General features: G+C 40.7%; 1 protein-coding gene across 2 annotated transcripts in view; it reads left to right on the top strand.

The window, feature by feature from the left end:
* Window positions 1-1509: 1509 nt before the first annotated feature.
* The window catches only part of Hpse2 (heparanase 2 (inactive)), a 601951-nt gene continuing 583795 nt past the window's right edge, over window positions 1510-19665 (top strand). The window contains exons 1-2 of one of the 2 annotated variants that reach the window (XM_031390380.1): window positions 1510-1914; window positions 5129-5286. In XM_031390380.1, coding sequence (XP_031246240.1) covers window positions 1625-1914; window positions 5129-5286 — 448 coding nt within the window. In that variant the 5' untranslated portion in view covers window positions 1510-1624. The remainder of the gene's footprint in view (window positions 1915-5128; window positions 5287-19665) is intronic. The other variant, XM_031390379.1, reaches the window with a different exon arrangement.

Genomic DNA, 19665 nt, shown 5'->3' with positions numbered 1-19665 from the left:
ATCTGATTTGGAGTTCCTCTGCTAGCTTCATTCTGTGTAATCATAGTTTTAGAAGGTCCTCATAGGACTTCTTAGTTCAATGTAGCATAATACCCATTTTCTGGTTGCTTAGATTGGCAGAGAATCCTCGGGGAATGTTAGCTGAAGGTGATCTAGCCCAGTCCTGTGTAGGTTGGCTAATTCTTTCTGGCTGAAGGAAGGAAAATAGATTGCTATTACAGTGTTTACTGAGCTCTGATACTGCCTAGTGCACTTCCACCTTGGGAGTGGTGGGGACCTATGCTCTGCAGTCAACTGTTATCTAGTCTGTTTAATCAAGGAATGCCCTGGGATGCTTTCATTTACCCATTTTTCATAAAGTAGCTCCCTTCATCTGCCCAAATAGAGGACTTGTTATATCCCAAAGAGAAGCTGAAAATGGGGCTGGGTGTGACTGCCTGTGATTGTGGCTGGACTGTTTCCCCTTGTGCTAGGATGGGACTCAGGATAATTTGCAAACGATGGGAATGAAAAGAACAGAGGTTTGCAGTGCATTTGGAAGTCTAGGATTATCTGTATCCAAGAGTTACAAGCAGGCACACTCTAATTTTGACCTGGGGTTGGATTTGACACCCCTATAACTCATTTCTACATCAGAAAGACATACTCTCCTGCAAGGGGGATATGAGTTTGAGGGATGTTGGCAAGGAGACATTGGAGAGGCAGTGTCTCCTTTTGCAGTGGATTACATTGGCCAAGTAGTGGCTCAAATGAACATAGAATGTCTTGATCATCCAAGTACAGTCCAATGGGTTGCCAAAGCCATATAATAACATATATGGGAAACCCAAGACTGTCCCTCACACATCAGCAGCAGGACCATGGAGCATACTGATTCTTTTTTTGACTGTCCTGACTAGACCTGGGAATATTGTCCCTTCTCCCCTACCTTGGTCTCCTATTCTCCTTTTCAGGAGAAACTTCTTTCTAGTTGTCTTGCAAGGTTCAGAGGTTTGCACACCTAGGCATGGACTCTTCTTTGCTTTCTGTGCCTTGGCAAAAATTACAGTACCCATCATAAAACCATTTACAACCTAACAACATTTACTGCTTCAACCCAAAAAGGAAGGCACAGAGTGGATAGTACGCAAGAAATAGTCAGGACAGACTGCCCCTCAGGCGGTGAAAGGCCTTCCCCAGAGCCTACTGGGGAGGTGACTTGAAAATAAGCTCCTACTCAAGATGGTACCACAGTACTGTTTCAGTCCCACTGGCCGCTTCCTGACCCTAGCGGGTTAAATCAGTAGGGCACAACGGCCACCCCTCCCCCTTCTTCTCCCTCCCCCACCCCTTACCTTTAAAAAGTTAAAAAATGTCTGCAGTCAAATCTCTTAAAGGGGCGGTGCTGGTGAACAGTACTCTTGGCACGAGTTGCTGAGAAGGCTGGCTAGGGGCGTGAGTTCGCTCCACCAGCACCAAAACACTGAAAAAAAAATGCGAGCAAGCGAGCAAGAGCGAGGGAGCGAGGGCGAAAGAGAATAAGGGGGGGGGAGAGAAGGGGGGCAGAGAGACACACACTTTAGATAAGGACAATTAGTCACCATCGAGACCCAGTAGGGAGAGAAGTTTAAATCAGAGGGATTTAATGAGGGTGCTCTGTGCTTTCCCTGAAGCCATGGCCTCCAGCAGCTCCCGCCCCCCCTCGTGCCTAGTCCTGGTGGCTCTCTTCTTGGCTCTGTTGCTCCATCTCTCCCTCTCCTTCCACGCTGGAAACAGGAGACCTTTGCCTGTAGACAGAGCTACAGGTCTGAAGGAAAAGACCCTGATTCTACTTGATGTGAGCACCAAGAACCCAGTCAGGACAGTCAATGAGAACTTCCTCTCTCTGCAGCTGGATCCCTCCATCATTCATGATGGCTGGCTCGATTTCTTAAGGTAAGGCAGGGGCTTCGATGGATCATTTAAAAATTTAAGTACCCCACCCCCATTCTCTTCCTATCCCCTGCTCCAAAGGGGGAAGAAAAAGAGGAGAAAAAAGAAGAACAAGAAGAAGGAGGAGGAGGAGAAGGAGAAGAGGAGGAGGTTCAGCAGCAGCAGCAGCAACAGCAGCAACAGCAGCAGCAGCAAACCGATCTGTCTTTCCAAAAGGAAAAAAGGAGGTTTCCCCCCTCCTGGAATATTTGCTGTGAGGCTGTAACTAGTGATTGAGGAAAGCAATGTTTTCTATTAAGATGCACATGTTTGCAATGCAGAAGGCATTTCAGAAACTTATCAGTTATGACTGAAAAAATGTTGTGCTTACATATATCCACAATTAGTCTCCCCTTCTGAAAAAGAAACAAGAGGTTCACGGAAGTTACAAAAGGGAAGATCTGGAACAACAAAGACTCCAGAGGAGTGGTTGTGTGTGAGAGAGAAAGCAGTGTGCGTGTGTCCGAGTGTTCAGTTGGGAGATTGCGTGAAAGTGGAATTTGCCACGGAAAGATGGTTTCATCAGTTCTCACTCACAGAAAACGAATTTAAGGAGAGTCCTCTGCGGTGAGCAAGTTGGATTGGAGTTAATTTTTTTTTTTTTATTTTGTATCCTCCGCTGTCATTACCAGGCTTGACTTTGTAGGACACTTTTTATAGATGGAGCCCTTCCCCCTCCACCCTCCTCTTTGAGTTTTCTTTGGTAACTGCATAGTTTAGTTTTTTACAGTGGGAAAAATTGTTGTTCGGGTTGTAGTGTACATCATACGCGATCCATAAAGGCCCTAGAAACTCTCAGGGGGAAGCGTTGGGGTTTTGAACCCAAAGGCAGTGGTGGATTAACAAACCTGAAGGTTGAGTCTCTCTGACCATCTAGTTGGGTTCACCCTCTTCCCGGGTTGTTACTATTCAGGCAGTTGAGCAACCGGGATCCCTTCTCGTCAGGGGCGGATGCAAAGAGGGGGGCATTGGAAATAAAAAGAAAACAAGAGAAGAAAAAAAGAGAGGATAAACCTCTGCAATATTGAATCTCCAAGTGTTAAGTTTTTGAAAATTCCCTCCAAGTTGGACCCTCAGTTTGGGCTCCTCCAAAGAGTCTAGAGTGTTCTCCATCCCGTTCCAGATCCCAGGCAGGTCCGACTCACATCTTTAGTGAGCATTTTTCACCTTTAGAGGTTTGCTTTTCCGGGTGCACCCGCCCCTTAGCGCTCAGCCTCAGGTCTGCGGACGCAGCAGGTAGCTGTAGGCGCAGCGCCGAACGCTCCTTCCAGGTCAGGGAAGCATAGCCCAAAGACTCGGAGATCGTCGCCACCAATGCGGAGGCCGTTTTGGGGTTCCAGAAGGTACAGTTGTTGGGAGGGCGGGAACAGCGCTGCACTACCGGGTTTCATTCTTGAAAGCTTTTCTGTGCAGCAGAACGCTTCTCTGAATTCATCCCTGTGGGGTGCAACAGGGCTTTTCCTAAATGCACGCCCCACTTGCATTGCATTGCTCCAGCTGCGCGGACTCCTCCGAGTTTTTTTCTTCCTCCTCTTTTAAAAAATGTCAGCTTGTTCGCGCTAAATATTTGCCTGCTGCAGAAAAGTTCTGGAAGGCAGCTTTTCGGGGAAGAAGCCGTGGCGGGGCGCATTTGCATTGGCTGTGCAGACTTTATCCGGAAGGTTGGAAATGCGGCGTTTCCCTGGGGCCGCACTCGCGCCTACGTCCCTTCTGCGCTCAGCCGGCCCACGCGACGCCTAAACCTTGCCCGCCCTGCAACTCCCGTCCTGGAGAGCTCGGCCAAACTTTGCGAGCCATCTCTCAGGGTAGACGTGTATCTTCCCCAAAAGTGTCTGAAAGTGAAGTTTCCTTTTACTTCTGTGCCCTTCGAATTCAACTCTTTTGTGATACTCTTTAACGTCTCCATTTTGATTTGGATTCTTACAACCTGAACTAGCAAAGCCTTAAAAATGACGTGCAGACCGGGTTTCAACAGCCGGTTTCCTCTCAGCATTCACAGCATCTGTAGGGCTGCTTCCCAGTTACTTCCTAGAGTAGCAGACGTTGGCTTTTTAAAACCCATTTATGGAAAGCCTGAAAATGAATAGATTCAAATGTTGTTGTTCTAGTACTCAAACATTTCCCGACACACAACTTCCAAAGCTTGCCAGACTTTTTTTTTTTTTTTTTTAATTTTAAACCAGGCGCTACCAAACCTCAAGGAAGAAGAAAGATAAAGCCCGATTGGAGCCAGGAGTGGGGCGTGTGCGTCTCTGTGTGTGTGTGTGTGTGTGTGTGTGTGTGTGTGCGCGCGCGTGTGTGCGCGCGCGCTAGTGTGTGTGAGTGTATGTGTGTGTGCGCGCGCGCGCGCGCGTGCGTGCGAGCGAGAGTGTGTGTGTGTGTGTGTGTGTGTGTGTGTGTGTGTGTGTGTGATAGAGAGAATGTTCTCTTGAGACCAGGCTGAATTATTTCAAGTGCCAAAAGGCACAGGTTTTATTTTGGAGGGTGGGGTGAGGAGAAGCCTCTGTAAGGCAAGGATTTATTCTGGAAACCTCTCTGCCTGAAGATTTGGGAAGCTACTCAGTTACAATGTAATAGAGTCGGAAAATCAGTTTTGGTATTTAAAAAAATCCTCTTGACTTTAGATGCTGTGCCTGGGTTTAGAGAAAGTAGGCCAAGTTTTACCGTTTTGTAGGTTACTTATGCCCCTGGGGCCAGGGAGGCAAAGGACTTCGGCTTGAAAGTTTGGCAACAGTCAGAGGTTGGCGGTCCGCTCCATGCGCGTCTGTGCCAGGAGCGCTTTCCTGATAGTGGCAGAAGCCAGCCAGTTGCGCCTTGGCCCCAAGTTCGCCACACAAGTGCCGCTGTCCCAACACACGGAACAAACACATATCCAATTCTTTAGAAATCAGTTCGTCCGGCATCAAGGTGTGGGTGGGAGGGCGCAGCTGCGGCTGGTTGGGGTCAGGGAACAGCCCCAGGGAATCGAGAGGCTGAGGGTAAAGCGGGCATCAGAGTCGGTACAAGCGAGCCGCCGCAAAGCAGTCCGCGCTCGGCTTGGACTGCAAGCCGGCGTGGGCTTAGATGCTAAATCTCCCACCAGGTCTCCTACAGGGAGTGAGAAGGGGCCTTGCTCCCTCACCAGTGCTCTCTAGCCTTCTCCCGGGATCCTTTCCTCTCTCTTTCTCTACCCCTGCAGCTCCAAGCGTCTGGTGACCTTGGCCCGGGGACTCTCGCCCGCCTTTCTGCGCTTCGGGGGCAAAAGGACGGATTTCCTGCAGTTCCAGAACCTGAGAAATCCGGCGAAAAGCCGCGGGGGCCCGGGCCCGGATTACTATCTCAAAAACTATGAGGATGGTGAGAAATTTGGTCCCGATTCTGAGTGTTGGAGGAAATTGGGGGTGGGGTGGGATCAATCCCTGTGGTGTGTGTGTGTGTGTGTGTGTGTGTGTGTGTGTGTGTGTGTGTGTGTGTGTGTGTGTTTTGTAGGGGCCGACTTGGAGCAGAGCCTGTTTGAAGTTCCCCTGGAAAACTAGAAGCAGCAGGCTAGGGTTCATCGAGAGTGTGAGACTCCGGAGGTGACCATGCCAAGGGGAGCTCCCCAGGTTGCCCAGGTCCAGGCTGTGTGTTTTTGTGCTGGGCGGTAGTCTACAAAGTACTGGAGTCTATAGGCCACGTTTCTTTGGGCTAGTTCTGAGGCTTTAGCTAGGTTCTCAGATTATTAAAAAGCCAGGCACACTTCATTCCTAAAATTCAGGCACACGTACCTTTTATGTGTCTTATTTCTTTTTTTCCTGGACCGGGAGACAGAGACTTAACCTTTTTTGAAGCACGGTCTAAAATTTAATGAAATAACACCCTTTATGTTGTTCCACTGTTGTGGAAGGTTTGGAAATCTTTGCAATGGTTTCTCTTGTTTGGTCTGCCTTGTCTCCAGTCATATGTTTTCCCTCAGTTTAACAGTGGCATTGCAGATGTCAGCCTTTTTTACAGCTAGAATCAGATGAATTAAGTCTTGCAAAGGCTTTGAAAGCTCCAAATTCTATTCTTGTGTGAGAGGCCAATTACTATAAGTTTGAACAATTTTATTTTTATTAAGAATAAATGAAAATTATATTTAACCGTTTTCTATAAAAGGTTTATTGTTACTATTTATGACATTTTTAGTGTGACCAGAGAGAGATACAATTTCTTTCAGAGATAGGTAGAAATTGTAGGATCTTCAGCTACCCATGCTGTTAAAGTTGGTAAAAGAGTCATTGGTATCTCTTTGTGTTCTCATTATCTCTCTCCTGCTGTTCTTTCTCACAGTTTTAGTATATTATTATTTTGAAGAACTGGGCACAGGTTTTCTGAGTCCTTGGGATTTTTTTTCCAACTTGTTCTTGTAAGTTACCTGAATAAGGAGATACCTTTGTGATTTTGGGACTCCACTGAATGAGGAGTGTGTGTGTGTGTGTGTGTGTGTGTGTGTGTGTGTATGTGTGTGTGTGTGCCTGCTCATGCACCAGAGTAACAGAGGGCAAGATGACAGCTTGTTGAGTGTGAAGCATTACTAAAACTTACTCAATTTACCCAAGAGTGAAGGCGTTTAAGAACCCATCTTTTCAAAGGTGAGGGTCATTGCTATAAAATGTGAGTTGCATGTAGAGTCTGCTGTCACTCAGCACGAGACACTGAAAGGTAAAAGACAATGTGAACAGTAGCTCTGCTGGCTTCGCCGCTCTCCGGTCACTGTGGGTTCTGGCATCAGACAGGAGATGGGGTACAACTATTGCCCTGATGAGATAGTTTTTGTTCAAATTCATTAAACCACTTCCTTTTTAGTTTGTGAAAAAATTTGTTAAGAGCTGTAGAAATTGCTGGGAGGGGATAAAAGAACAATGTATGTTAGAAATCGACTCTTTCTTTAAACCTTGCATTTAAAATTCTGCCAACCCCTCACTGAACACAATGAATTCTGCTTGAAGTGAAGAATACAGTTTATTTACTTTTTTAAAGGGAGAAAGTGGACATCCTGAGGAGAAAGGGAATTGGCAGATGGCTATAAAACTTTACAGAATTAAAAACAAAAACAAGGAAAAAAACAACTCTTAAAACACAAGAATAGAAAAGTGTCTTCCCGTTTAGTTACGCCACTCCTGCAGGGTCATCATGGCAGCACCAGAGTGGTCTTCCTTCCCACCCCTGGCACTGAGCACCATAGGCCTGCAGGCTTTAACCAGGCCTGAGGAAGGGGATTCTCTCCTTAGTTTTCTTTTTTGACTGCAAGTTTCTCCTGAACTTTCTTTTTCTAATTATTCCTTCAGATATTTACAGTGATACTTGTATATTTTTAAAGACGCATACCTTCAGAGTAACTTATTTTTTGGTGTGGGAACCAGCCCCACAGACTACCTGGATTTAATTCTTTTAAAACTTTCTTTAAAGTCAGCCTGTCCAGACACTAATCTGTTTTATTGCTCCTAGCTGAACTCCTCCTGATTTATGTCTCCCTAGTAATAGGATGCTCTGAACTCTATCAGCAGTTGAGGCCTTACCAGAGTTAAAGAGAGTAGGGATGCCCTATTCCTGCCCTTTGATTCTCACTATCCTTAAATCACCCAGGTTGTCTTTGTTGTTAAATGCTACATTGCAGAATTTAAGACAAATTTTTTTGGGACAATAACAATTTTACTAACATTCTATTTTCTTGTCAGTTTTCATCCAGTGATTATTGTAATCATCAGAGACAACTCAAACTAATTAGATTCTTTTAGTAAATGGCTCTGCATTGCATACTTGACCATTAAAATATTCACTTAAACATGATATTGAATAACAATGTCTCACAAATACATAATGAAACCCAATGATATTTGGAAGTTGGGCTTAGAAAGCTCACAACGTAGGCCTGGATCTAACACTTAAAAATGTGTGGTCCTGGGTTTACTGCTTCTCAATAATATATGGATATTGTAATACCTGCTGCTCATTTTTTCCTGTGAGGATTATAGAAAGTAATTTATAAATATTTTATTGATGGTAAAGCACTGTGAGAAGGCTAAAGGCTCTTACAGCATTTATATTAATGATGTATAATGTTAGTAAGTTATGATTAAGATTAAGAAAGACTGAAGTCAGTGTGAAAAGAAGGAGTAAGGAGTTATTTGGGAGGTTTAAGAGAACATAGGGACACTTTAAGATATGGAAATGAGGTGCCAAGGAAGCTGTGTGTGTGTGTGTGTGTGTGTGCATGTGATGATTAGAGAAGAGATTGTTCTTTAGTTTTATGATATACTATCAGTACAATGAACTGTAGCTGCAGCTTGGGTGAAACCCATATTTTTCTAGTTAACTTACTCATTCATATTGCTATTCTGTTGTGTTTTTTCTCTTGAATGAATAATGCAATTAATAAGTCATATGGCTTCTATTTTTCAAATACTTTCGGAGCACAGTAGGACAACTGCACTTTATTGAACCTTGTGAAGCCATTATTTATATATCAGTTTGGCACAATTATTTTTCACCCTTTGCTGGGGCAGTTTGAATTTTGTATTAAGCGTGGTAATAATGGAGGAAGTAAGACAGAATAATTTGTAAGCCCTGGGACTCCCATGTTTGCCTGACTCTGTTCTGTGTGATGGCTTTGCTTGATTCCCACAATGTAAGCTTGGGCGAACCATTCCTTCTTAGGTCTGTTTTGTTCTAGCCTACCCCTCTTCAGGGTCTTTATTGTATGACTCTCTCTGTTTGGCTATAAGCTTATCTGTAATGAAGATGTATACCACTTATTATGCATATTAAACACTATCTAAAATTTTATGTTTATCATGTTACTTCTTTTTTGCTAGAAAGTCTTATTTGAGACTTTTATATAAACTTTTTGAACTCGGAGTTTAAAGCCTTTCACACTCAGGCTCAGCTTTCGCTGGCCTGTGTTTCTGTGTAATTTTTAATATGGCCTTCCTTGATTATTCAGATCTCTCTAAAGGACCTTCTTATGCTTCTTATGCCCATGTCTTTTTTTTAGCTAGTATATTCCTGCTTGAGTGTCTTTCTCTTGGCTCTGTTCAGATCTCACCCTATCACACCTAATTCTTAAAGGGACATTGCAATTCTCTTTATTTGTACAATCTCCTTTGAGCAGGAAGTTCCAAGTGATCTCTTCCTATTCTGGAAGGCATGCTTTTATTCTTTATGCTCTTTTGGCTCTTCATACCTCATATTGACATGTAACTTCCCATAAACGTGTTGGTTTACCTTTCTAACTAACATGCAGAGGATAGGAGGAGATTGTAGCTAACTATCATGTAATTGACACATGATAAATCTTCAGTAAATATTCCCACTGGCTTAAAAGCACCGTGAAAAGCTGCAGGAAGATAAAGGTGACCAGTTAATAATGAGCCAAGGCTCATTAAAGAGTCTTTATTCTTTTCCTTCACTGTGTGCTCCCATAAAGTTCATTTTTAATACTATTTAAATAACAGCTTTCATTATTTCAGTTACAGATACATACTTTTTATCTTTGTTCATCAAAGTTGTCTTGCTTCCAGGCTATGCATTAAGTCAATTTTATCAAATTTATGGTTCTGCATCGGGGCAGCAGTAACTGTTACTGTACATGCTTCTTTTCATCTTGAGTTGTTGCTTTTTCTTGTTTGCCTTCTGTAGTTCCTGTGTTTGATTTTTCAGTTCTCGGAATACTAGTGTTTTTTCACAATTTCATATACTTTTTCTTTTCTTTTCTTGGAGACTTTTCAGAGAGCTTTTGCTATTCTGAACAATGAATTTGAGCATACTTTGTTAAACTCTAAGGCATGGCATGAATTCTATTATTGTTCCATTTCTCTGAGAAGTTTTCCAGTTTGAATGAAGATCAGCAGTTAATTTCTGTTCTTTCTGATCCTCTTTCATTAATAGAGACACATGACATAGGAAGAGTACAGCTGTCAGAAATCCGCAGTAGCCTTGAACTTTACAGTGTTCCTTCATTATCTCATTTCACATGTTTCTTGAAACTTAGTTGCAAAAACCAAATATTAATAATTACTTTAGATTTAATCTTATGCTAAACAATGAAAAACAAAATATAAAATAAATAAAAGATAGTGTCCAAAATCACCATTTGAACATTAGCGTTAATTGCTTTGAGAGAAATCCATAACACAATGTTGAAATCAATAAGGAACACTTTAAGGTGAACCAGGCTATTTTCGCTGCCTTGTAATATGTATTAACAGATGAGAGTGCTGGCTTCAGCTTATACTCATAGATTCTTGTCCTGTGTGAGAGTGAGACTAAGGCAACAAAGAATTAGGATCTGAGGAGAATAAATTAGTTTGCACAAGGATAGCAAGACTTAGGTACAAGTTAGGTTGGATTTGTGAATGACAGTAGATTTTAGAGATGAAAAGGCCAGGAGAGAAGCCGTTTAACTTGGGAAAGCATGAGGAATGGTATTAACACATGGCTGAACAGTAAGGAGCCCGTCCTAGCTGTGTGGAAACATACAGTAGAGTTGTATTCATGTATTAGAGCTATTTTCTGCAAAAGCATATTTCTACATTTTCTGCTAATTATGAAAACTTTGTAATTAAAAAAGAAAACTACATGTGAGAAATAATTCCAAACAAATTCATGTTGCTAGAAATTTATCTAAATTGGCTTTTGTGATGTTCAAATGCATTTTTTTGGAGACATGAAATATGTAATTTAAAAAGAAAGGGAAGAATGTATGTATGTGTGTGAGAAAGTGTGATTGATTAAATCCAGATCAAATATTGATTATCTTCAATTTCCGACATTGTAAAAATAGAATTGGCTCTACAGAGAAAACAAACACAGGTTTTTGTTGTTGTTTCATCTTTTTCACTGAGACAGAAAGGACATCTTTCCTCCCCATCTTCCTTTCTGTTTCCTACCTCCTTCCCTAGCCTGTTGACCTTCCCAGATTCTCTCAGGGTTCTGGCTCTTGTAAACTTGGGTCTTGGTACGTATTAGGTAAGTATTCTACCAGAGAACTATTAATATATCTCAGCTCAAGGGCACATTTCAACCTGGCTTTCAAAGACACTTAGTTTTTGCCCTTTTATGCCCTTCAGCGAAAGTGTGTTATAGTACTGCATTTGATAAAAGTTTGAGTTATGAAGCATATTTGATAGCAATAGATCATTTAAAATTGAATTATTAATTTACTTACAATAGCAGGCTTATAAAATGAAGGCCTTAAATATGCTTGATAGTGTTTTTTTTGGTTTCAGTTTTTGTGTTTTTTAAATCAGGGTTTCATTGTGTAGGCCTGGCTGTCCTGAAACTCACTCTGTAGACCAGGCTGTACTTGAACTCACAGAGATCTGCCTGCCTCTGCCTCCTGAGTGCTGCCGATCAAGGACGTGAGCTACCATTGCCCTGTGTTGATACTTTTTGTGTTACACGTTCTTCCTTTGTAGAGCATAAGCAAGTTAGTGTTTTGTTGTATTAATTCTTTTATTCACTGAGAAGCTTTAGTTCCAGAACTATAGTTTTTATTTTGTTTTGGTTTTTGTTTGTAGTACTCAGGATTAACCCTGGCCCTATGCCAGTATCAGTGAGCTACAAGCCCAGGCCTTTTCAAGTTTTATTACTTAAACATATTTTAATTTTGTGTCTGTTTATGTACTTTTGTGTAGTTCACACATGTCTCTGCAGGGACCTGGAATCCCTCTGGAGCCTGAGCTACAGACAGAGGGGATGTCTCACATCAGTGCTGGAACTAAACATTACGAGGGCAGTGTAGTATACTCTTAATGCTGAGCCACCACTCTAGCCCCTTAAACTCTAATTTTGAGATGGCCTCACTAAGATGTCTTTAATTTATGGTCTTCCTACCTCTATATCCTGGATAGCTAAGATTATAAGTATTTGCCACCATGTTAAACTTCAGATCTATCAAGTCAGAGAAAGTAAATGAAGACCAGGCATGGCTGTCAGGTTATTCAGTTTCAAGAAATCAAATTTCTTGTACCATATAAACTATAACACTCTTACTCATACCAAACATCATTATTTTACCTGCCAAATTTATTAAAACATTTTCTTCTTTTAGCATAAGTCCTGGGAGATAGGGACCTTATGAAAACTAAGTTTTTCCCCCTCAGAATCTCCCTGGCTTGTTTAGGCTGCCAAGCTTTTGGTCAGGGTTCTTACTGGCAGGAGCTTTCGTGAGTCCTTCTTCAGACTGGGTTAGATGTTAACCAGCTCAGTCAGTGCTTCCTCAGGCCTCTCTCTCAGTTGTCCTCAGAGCACTCACTGTGTGTGGTAGAGCTGAAGGGGAGGAAGAAGGAGGAGATAGGAAAAGGAGAGAATTTGGCATTTTATTTTATGTGTTTGTCTATGGATGGCGATTTAGACAAAATGAATACACACATGCCAGACTAGGGGTATGAATAGCTTGTGAAAATTTGTTGAACTCCTTTGTCTTTTGTCTTTCACATTCCTATCAGGATTCAAATCTATTCAGTTTTCTTCATTTAGGTAAAGTGAAAATTAGTAATTTTTCTTATTTCAATAAATGTTTTATTATCAGTGATATGTTTAAGATTGTGCTAGGTTTTGAGGTCTAAAACATGGACAAAACTCTCAAAATTCTATGGTCTACAGAGTCACAATTTTATAGTAATCTCCTGTATTGTCTTTTGACTTTATTCAAGCTAATCTTTGCTTAGTTCTTCTACTCGTATACATTGTTGATGCTATACCTGTTACCTTGGATCCACATCTTACCTTTTAAAATTGAAATTTTCACTTGTCTTTCATAGCTCTAAGTCTGTGCTCTTTCATTAGCCTACTTATTCCTACCTTAGTGTGCACTAATGTCATTCTCTCAAATTTTCCAATTTTTTCTAAATTTTCTGCACGTACAATTTAATTTAGTGCAGGTTCTTCCAATTTATATTTGATTAACTCAAATAGATCATTTTTGTCTTTATCTATCAAAACATTGAGCTTGATAAACACATAGAAATTCAAATAGATTTGTTATTTACAAAGTTAAATGTATGTATTGTGTGTGTATGTGTGTATGTGTGTGTGTTGTGTGTATGTGTGTGTATGTGTTGTGTGTGTGTATGCCTGTGTGTGTGTATATGTGTGCATGTGTATGTGTGTATGTATGTGTTTGTGTATGCATGTGTGTATGTATGTGAGTGTGTGTATGCATGTATGTGTGTATGTGTGTGTATGTGTTTGTGTATGTGTGTGTGTATGTATGTGTGTGTATGCGTGTATGTGTGTGTATGTGTTTGTATATGTGTTTGTGTATGTGTGTATATGTATGTGAGTACGTGTATGTGTATGTGTGTGTGTGTATGTATGTGTGTGTGTATGTATGTATGTATGTATGTGAGTGTATGTATGCGTGTGTGTGTGTGTGTTGGGGGCAAATAATGAGAAGTGAAGGATGAAAGCTACGTACGTAGGATAGTGAAGCACACATGTGATATTCTTAAAGTTGCTCTGCTTTCAATTTTTTTTGGATTTATTTTGCTTTATGTGTATGTGTGTTTTGTCTGCATATATGTTTATGCACCATGTATATGCCTAGTGCCCTCTAAATTCTAGGGATGCGATCTCCTGGAACTTCAGTTATGGATGATTGTGAACTAGAATGCTGGGAACTGAACTTGGGTTTTCTACAATAAGTGTTTTAACCATTGAGCCATCTTTTCAGCCCTAGATTATTATTTTATTTTGTTTAATTTACAAATAAAGCTTGATAATAAGTATGTATATACAGGGAGACATAATACACACACACACACACACACACACATATATAGTTCATTACTGCGCATAGTTTCAGATATGCATTGAAGGATTAAAATATATTTGGCAGATAGTGGTTGTATGTATGTATGTGATTTGGTTGAAGGAATTAGATTTTTTTTTGAGACAGGGTTTCTCTGTGTAGCCTTGGCTGTCCTGGAACTCACTCTGTAGACCAGGCTGGCCTCGAACTCAGAAATCCGCCTACCTCTGCCTCCCAAGTGCTGGGATTAAAGGCGTGTACCACCACCGCCCGGCGGAATTAGATTTTAAACCCAATTATTTTAATTTGTTCTGGAAAGATTAAAGTGTACTGAAGAAAAGTGGGATTGTAAAGCTAGGAAAAGGTAAATTATTCAGTTTTGTATAATTTTTAGATTTTTTGAAGAATGACTGTTTCTCTGAATAACAATAATAATTGCATTACCCAATATTGTTGCATATTTATCATGTGCAAGGTACTGTTTAAAGCAGTTTATACACATTCACATGTTTATCTTATCAACCCTCTGAGGAAAATCTTCTTTATCTAATCTTACAGAAGGAGAAATTGTGGCACGGTGCAGGTCCGCAGTATTTGTCCAAAGCCTCCTAGCTAATGAGTTGTGGAATAGGAGCTTAATGATGTCAGCCACTAAACTTGCATGCTTAAACTCTGTCTCCTTCGGTGAGATTTACAGAAATTTTAGTGCTAGTTTTGGTTCTTATAATAAGTGTGTACTATTGGAATTGTTAATTCTTCTGAAAACTTCCTTAAATGTAAAATGAAGGCAGTTAACTCCATAGTCTCTATATAGTGTCTGATTCTAATATTCTGTGAGATACAGACTTACTAAGACTCATAAGACACACCAGAAAAAGTACTTAGAAGAAGAAGAAAGGAGATGGTCAGAGGTCAGAGTATATAGAAAAGGCTTTTAGAGTTGTTATAGTTTGGGGAAGGTAATTAAACGAGAGCTGGATTAATCAGAATAGGAATAGAAGAAGGGGTTTCACCCTGGATTCAGGGTGAATAATAATGCTAGTAATAGTTATTGATCTCTGTTCTAATTTGGTTCCTATTGCTGTGGTAAAACACCATGACCAAAAGCAGCCTGAGGAGGAAAGAGTGTGTTTGTCTTACAGTAGATCACTGAGGGAGTCAGGACCGGAATTCAAGGGAGAAACCTGGAGGCAGGAACTGAAGTAGAGACCATGAAGAAACACTGTCCACTGGCATGATGTCCTTGACCTGCTCAGTCTGCTTTCCTATACAACAGAGGACTACCTGTCCATGAGTGACACTACCTTCAGTGGGCTGAGCCTTCCCGCATCAATTATTAATCAAGAAAATGCCCTACAGATATGCCCATAGGTCAGTCTGATGGAAGCAGTTCCTCAGTTTAGCTTGTCTCCTCCAGGGTTTGTCTAGGCTTGTGTCAGGTTGACAAGACTAAGCCCACAGCCTCTGACTCTGTGTTCCAAAGTCAGATACAAAGTAAATTAGTTAATACAACCAGGGTTAGAGAGAGAAGGATTTGGTCTTTCATTTATTGAATTTGCTCATTTCTTCACATATCTGGAATCTGAAAGCCTATATACCCAACCTTGTGGAGTATTAAAAGAACAGTGCCTTCATATAGATATTCAAAGGTCTCGTGGGTTAGGTCACACGGTAGTTGTTGATAACTGAAAGAGAAGATTGCCATCTTTTAGGAAACACTAAAGGAGTAGAAAAAACTGCCTGTGGACAGGTCTTGGAGTTCCCACTGGGGCGAGCATAGCCTGAGAGCATATGTACTGGAGGAACGAAGGAAATGGATCAGCTGTGTTACTGAGGACCAAACTCAATAGACAACCTTTTAAGTAGCCACTTGAAATTAAGAACAGAAGGAAGCAAGAGATTACATTTTCTGCATGTGTCAGGCTGTTTAAGTAATCAGGCTAGTAAGTGGTTGATTCCAGGTTGTGGTTTCCCCACTGCTTCCTAGCACAGTGATATATTCTGTGGCAGTGGACCTAAAATCACTTCTTTGGGTCGGTATGTGTGCTGAAGAACAGTTTAGACATAGATGCTTCTATATTGTAAGCTATTCTTTATTGACAAACTCCAAAATAAATAAATTAATTAATTTAGAACAAAGGTTGCAGAATGGCATTCTTAGAGATTTAGGAGCCATTTCCCACACAGCATTTAGGTGAGGACTGAGCCTGGGGTGAGGAGCCCAGAGGACAGATAGAGGGTAGAGGAGATTTTGAGAGTGCCCTGTGAGAGGCTAGAATCACTGCTGAGATTTCCAGCAAATAATTTAAAGCTTTTACAAAGGAAAACCTTAACTACCTGTTATAATGCACTTAACAAAAGGGAAGAGGTGTGTGTTCCCTTTACTTCAGTGACTAAGCAGACCTGAAACTAGAACTTGAGTTTTCCGGTGACATCGTCACCACCCGAGAAGCCGTCACCACTGAGATGAATCTTACATCTCTCATTGCTCTGAGATAGCTATGCTATTCTCAACTGGGTGTCAATTTTCTTATAATTATTGAAAACAAGTTTGTAGATTTCCTTGTCCAACTCTTAGGAACCCCTTGAGGAGTAGACTTTAAGCAAATCCGGTGAGATTTAGATTCAAAAGGAACTCCAGGCCAGACTTAGCCAAGTTAAAATCTGTAGGTGAAACTGAACATGTAACCTAAAACCACTGGAAAAATACATGCTATTGTTTCCTAGAACATTTGTAAAAACCAGTGACTGGCACCACAGACCAAAGGCCAGGATTTTCAACAACTCACAGCAGAAAACTTACACTTATTAAATGTCTTCACTAAGGTTTTTGTGTTAGTGGATGACTGAGGTCTTTTGTTTCTTCTGTTTTCCTCATGGCAGTAAAGTAGAAATTTAGAAAGCTTTCAAAATGAACTTTCTCATAGATGTTATAACCACAGGTTTTAAGTTTTCATCACCTAGATGTGGAGCTGAACAATTGAAAATGTGGAGTGGGGGTAGAAAGGAGAGTTGAAGACACATGTGGTGTGTATCAGAAACCAGTGTAAATCGGGAGGGTGTGCGAAGGGGATTTCCTATGTTACAGAACTGCTGACCCTGTCTTCCCTCACTTTCCATCAGTGAACTGCAAGGGTGGTGTTGGCCTTCCTGACCCCTTGGAGAGGTGGCATGCCCCTTGTTTGACACCGTGTGTTTACTTGAAGCTCCAGTCGGCTTTGCAGAGACTTTGTGCTGAGGATAATGTGCGATTGTTTTGCAGCAGCTAGCTAGCTACCTGTGTTAGGGGACCCATGCTAGTGTTTGGCAGTCTCCTCACCTTACCTCTGCTGTGGAATTATTTATTTCTTGGTTTGTAAGTGTGACTGTAATATTGTTTATTGAATACTTAAGTGTCCCAGGCATTGGATACTGCAATTTCTTTGAAGGTGATCAGTTTTGGTTCTCACTACCAATGAGAGCAGTGTACTTACTAATTGTCTCATTTGATTTAAGATTAGAAGTTAGTCACCGCTTCCCACTTCTTACTCCTCATTAGAATTAGCCAGGGAAACTTTAAAAACTTTGGGCTCTAGGCAAATTAAGTCAGTCTCCAGGGAGTAGCTCTAGCATTACAATATAAAAACCAAACTGGTTCCCCTGTGAGTCTAAAGTGCACACCTGCATAAGAATCTCTGGATGAAGTGATTTGTCTAAGACACCTTAGCCATACTGAAAAGCAAATTTAGAGCCCAGGTGTAGCCAAATATTTTAGAATGCCTGCATATTCATCATTTGGGATTTGGTTAGAAGCAAGTTGCCACTTTCTGACACATTTTCATGCAGCGTTTATGCTACTAGTTGCAGACACACTTGGAGCAGCAAAGCTTAGCTATTGGATACTAACATTAATATAGACGGTAGCCAGAAAGCAGCATGCTCTTGAAAGGTGGCAGTAGATGGGAGCTGGGTTGAGCGTTCCATCCATTTTGCTTTAGGGATGATGGCAGGCTGGTGAAATGTTCTGTTTTCTTTGGGCTATTTATTGTAGGCTGCCTTATCTGATGAAAGTTAGTACCCTGTTCATGACATTCTTGTACTATCAAGCCTGGTGAAATGTCCTTTGAATGAAATGTCATTGAGGCACTTTTGTCTGGTAGAGATATTGCAATTGTTAAACTGGTTAGTCATCACAACTCCTTTTCTTTTATTAAAAGTCAATTAATTAATTTTATTATTGAATATCTATACCATATTTGTGCACATATTTGTGCCTTTATGTGCATGTAGTGGTCAGATGGGAACTCTGTGAAGGTCTCTCATTCACCCTCACATGGTTCCTGGGAATCAAATCTACGTCCTTGCTTCTCAGCAAATGCCTGTACCCATGGAGACACTTTACCAATCCGTTTACTTCTTTTCTTAAAGGAAGTGAAGCAGGAGTTTAGATAAATAAAAAAACCTAAAACAATGTAGACATTTCAGAGTTAAAATTTCATTTAATTGAGCACATATTATTACCATATACCAGCCCTCACTATGCTCCTTTTCTAGGACGTAAAAATGAATATGATACTGTCCTTTCCCTTTTAGAGCTTATGTTTTAGCAGAAAAAATGACATAGACTCTCTAAGGAAGAAATACTTAAGTGCTTCTGAAATAGTTGAGGAAGAGTTCAAAATTTGTCATCAGAAAAATTTGCTGTTGTTTCTGATTGTTGGAAATGTTTAGAACTGTAATTTAGGTCATGAGGCTATTGGTAAGATTAAAAAAAACTTTTCACTTTTCACTTCATAATTTTGAAATTGAAGGTCCATGTGATCATCATCAATTATATATGTGTATGTATGTATACACACACACACACATATATTTAATGCATTGTTCTGTAATCTCTAAAATGGTATCAGCCTATATTTATTGAGCATTTCCAATATGCTTTCACTGTACTATGAACTTTATGAACACTGGTTTGCTTATTTTTTTAAACGCTTTGCTGAGGTGTAATTCACTTTGTATATAACTCACATTCCACTTAAAGTTTGCAGTTCAGTAACTTTGTGTATGCCTAGACTTGTGCAACCATTCCTTGTAATGTCAGAACATTTCCCTCACCTCTAAAGAAGACCCTTTAGTCCTGAGCTGCTTCCTCATAATTCCCCTGTTCTTCCAATGCTAGGCAACCACTAATCTTTTTGTCTTTTTGGATAGTTCAGATGAATGAAATTATATAGTGTGTAATAATACTTTCTGACTGATTATTTTGGAGACCGCGTTTTTATAGCTCTGGCTGACCTAGGCCTTGCTATCTACAGACCAGGCTGGCCTCAACTGCACAGAGATCTGCCTGCCTCTAACTCCCAAGGGCTGCAACTCAAGGCCTGAACCACCACATCTAGCTTGTGATTGACATTTTAAAGCATAGCACATTATTTTCAGTGTTCATCCTGGTTCTAACACATGTCAGTATGTGATTTCTCTCTATGACTAAATTGCAACCAACCATATAGACACAATGTGTTGTTTATCCATTTATTAGCTTAATGGACATTTGAGTTTCTTTTTTGACTCTCATAAATAATGTTGCTTGAGAACATTTATATGTAAGTTATTGGGTAGACATGTATGTTCCTTTTTCTTGGATATATACCAAGGAGTAGAATTATATGCTGGGTCACATAGTAATTCTATGTTTAAACTTTTGAAGAACTGATAAACACACCCAGTGATTGTACAATTTGAACCAAAAGGTATGGAGTTTCATTTTCATGTCTTTGTGTGAGTTTAGAAATTCTTAGTATGTAAATATATCTTGTATTTGCCAAATATAATTGTCATCTTGGAGGCTTACTGCCTTTGTCTGATAACCTAGGCCCAGTCCTGGAAGCTTCTAGCTTCTGTATAATCTAATCTAAGCCTAGAATGTTTTTAACCTCTTAGACTTGCTGTTGAATAAACTCACCCCTTCCTTGTTTTTTTTTTTT

The sequence above is a fragment of the Mastomys coucha genome, unplaced genomic scaffold (genome assembly GCF_008632895.1).
Source record: "Mastomys coucha isolate ucsf_1 unplaced genomic scaffold, UCSF_Mcou_1 pScaffold21, whole genome shotgun sequence".
NCBI classification, from domain to species: domain Eukaryota; kingdom Metazoa; phylum Chordata; class Mammalia; order Rodentia; family Muridae; genus Mastomys; species Mastomys coucha.
The sequence above is the reverse complement of the archived record's forward strand: the minus strand, read 5'-3'. Positions and strand labels throughout refer to the sequence as shown.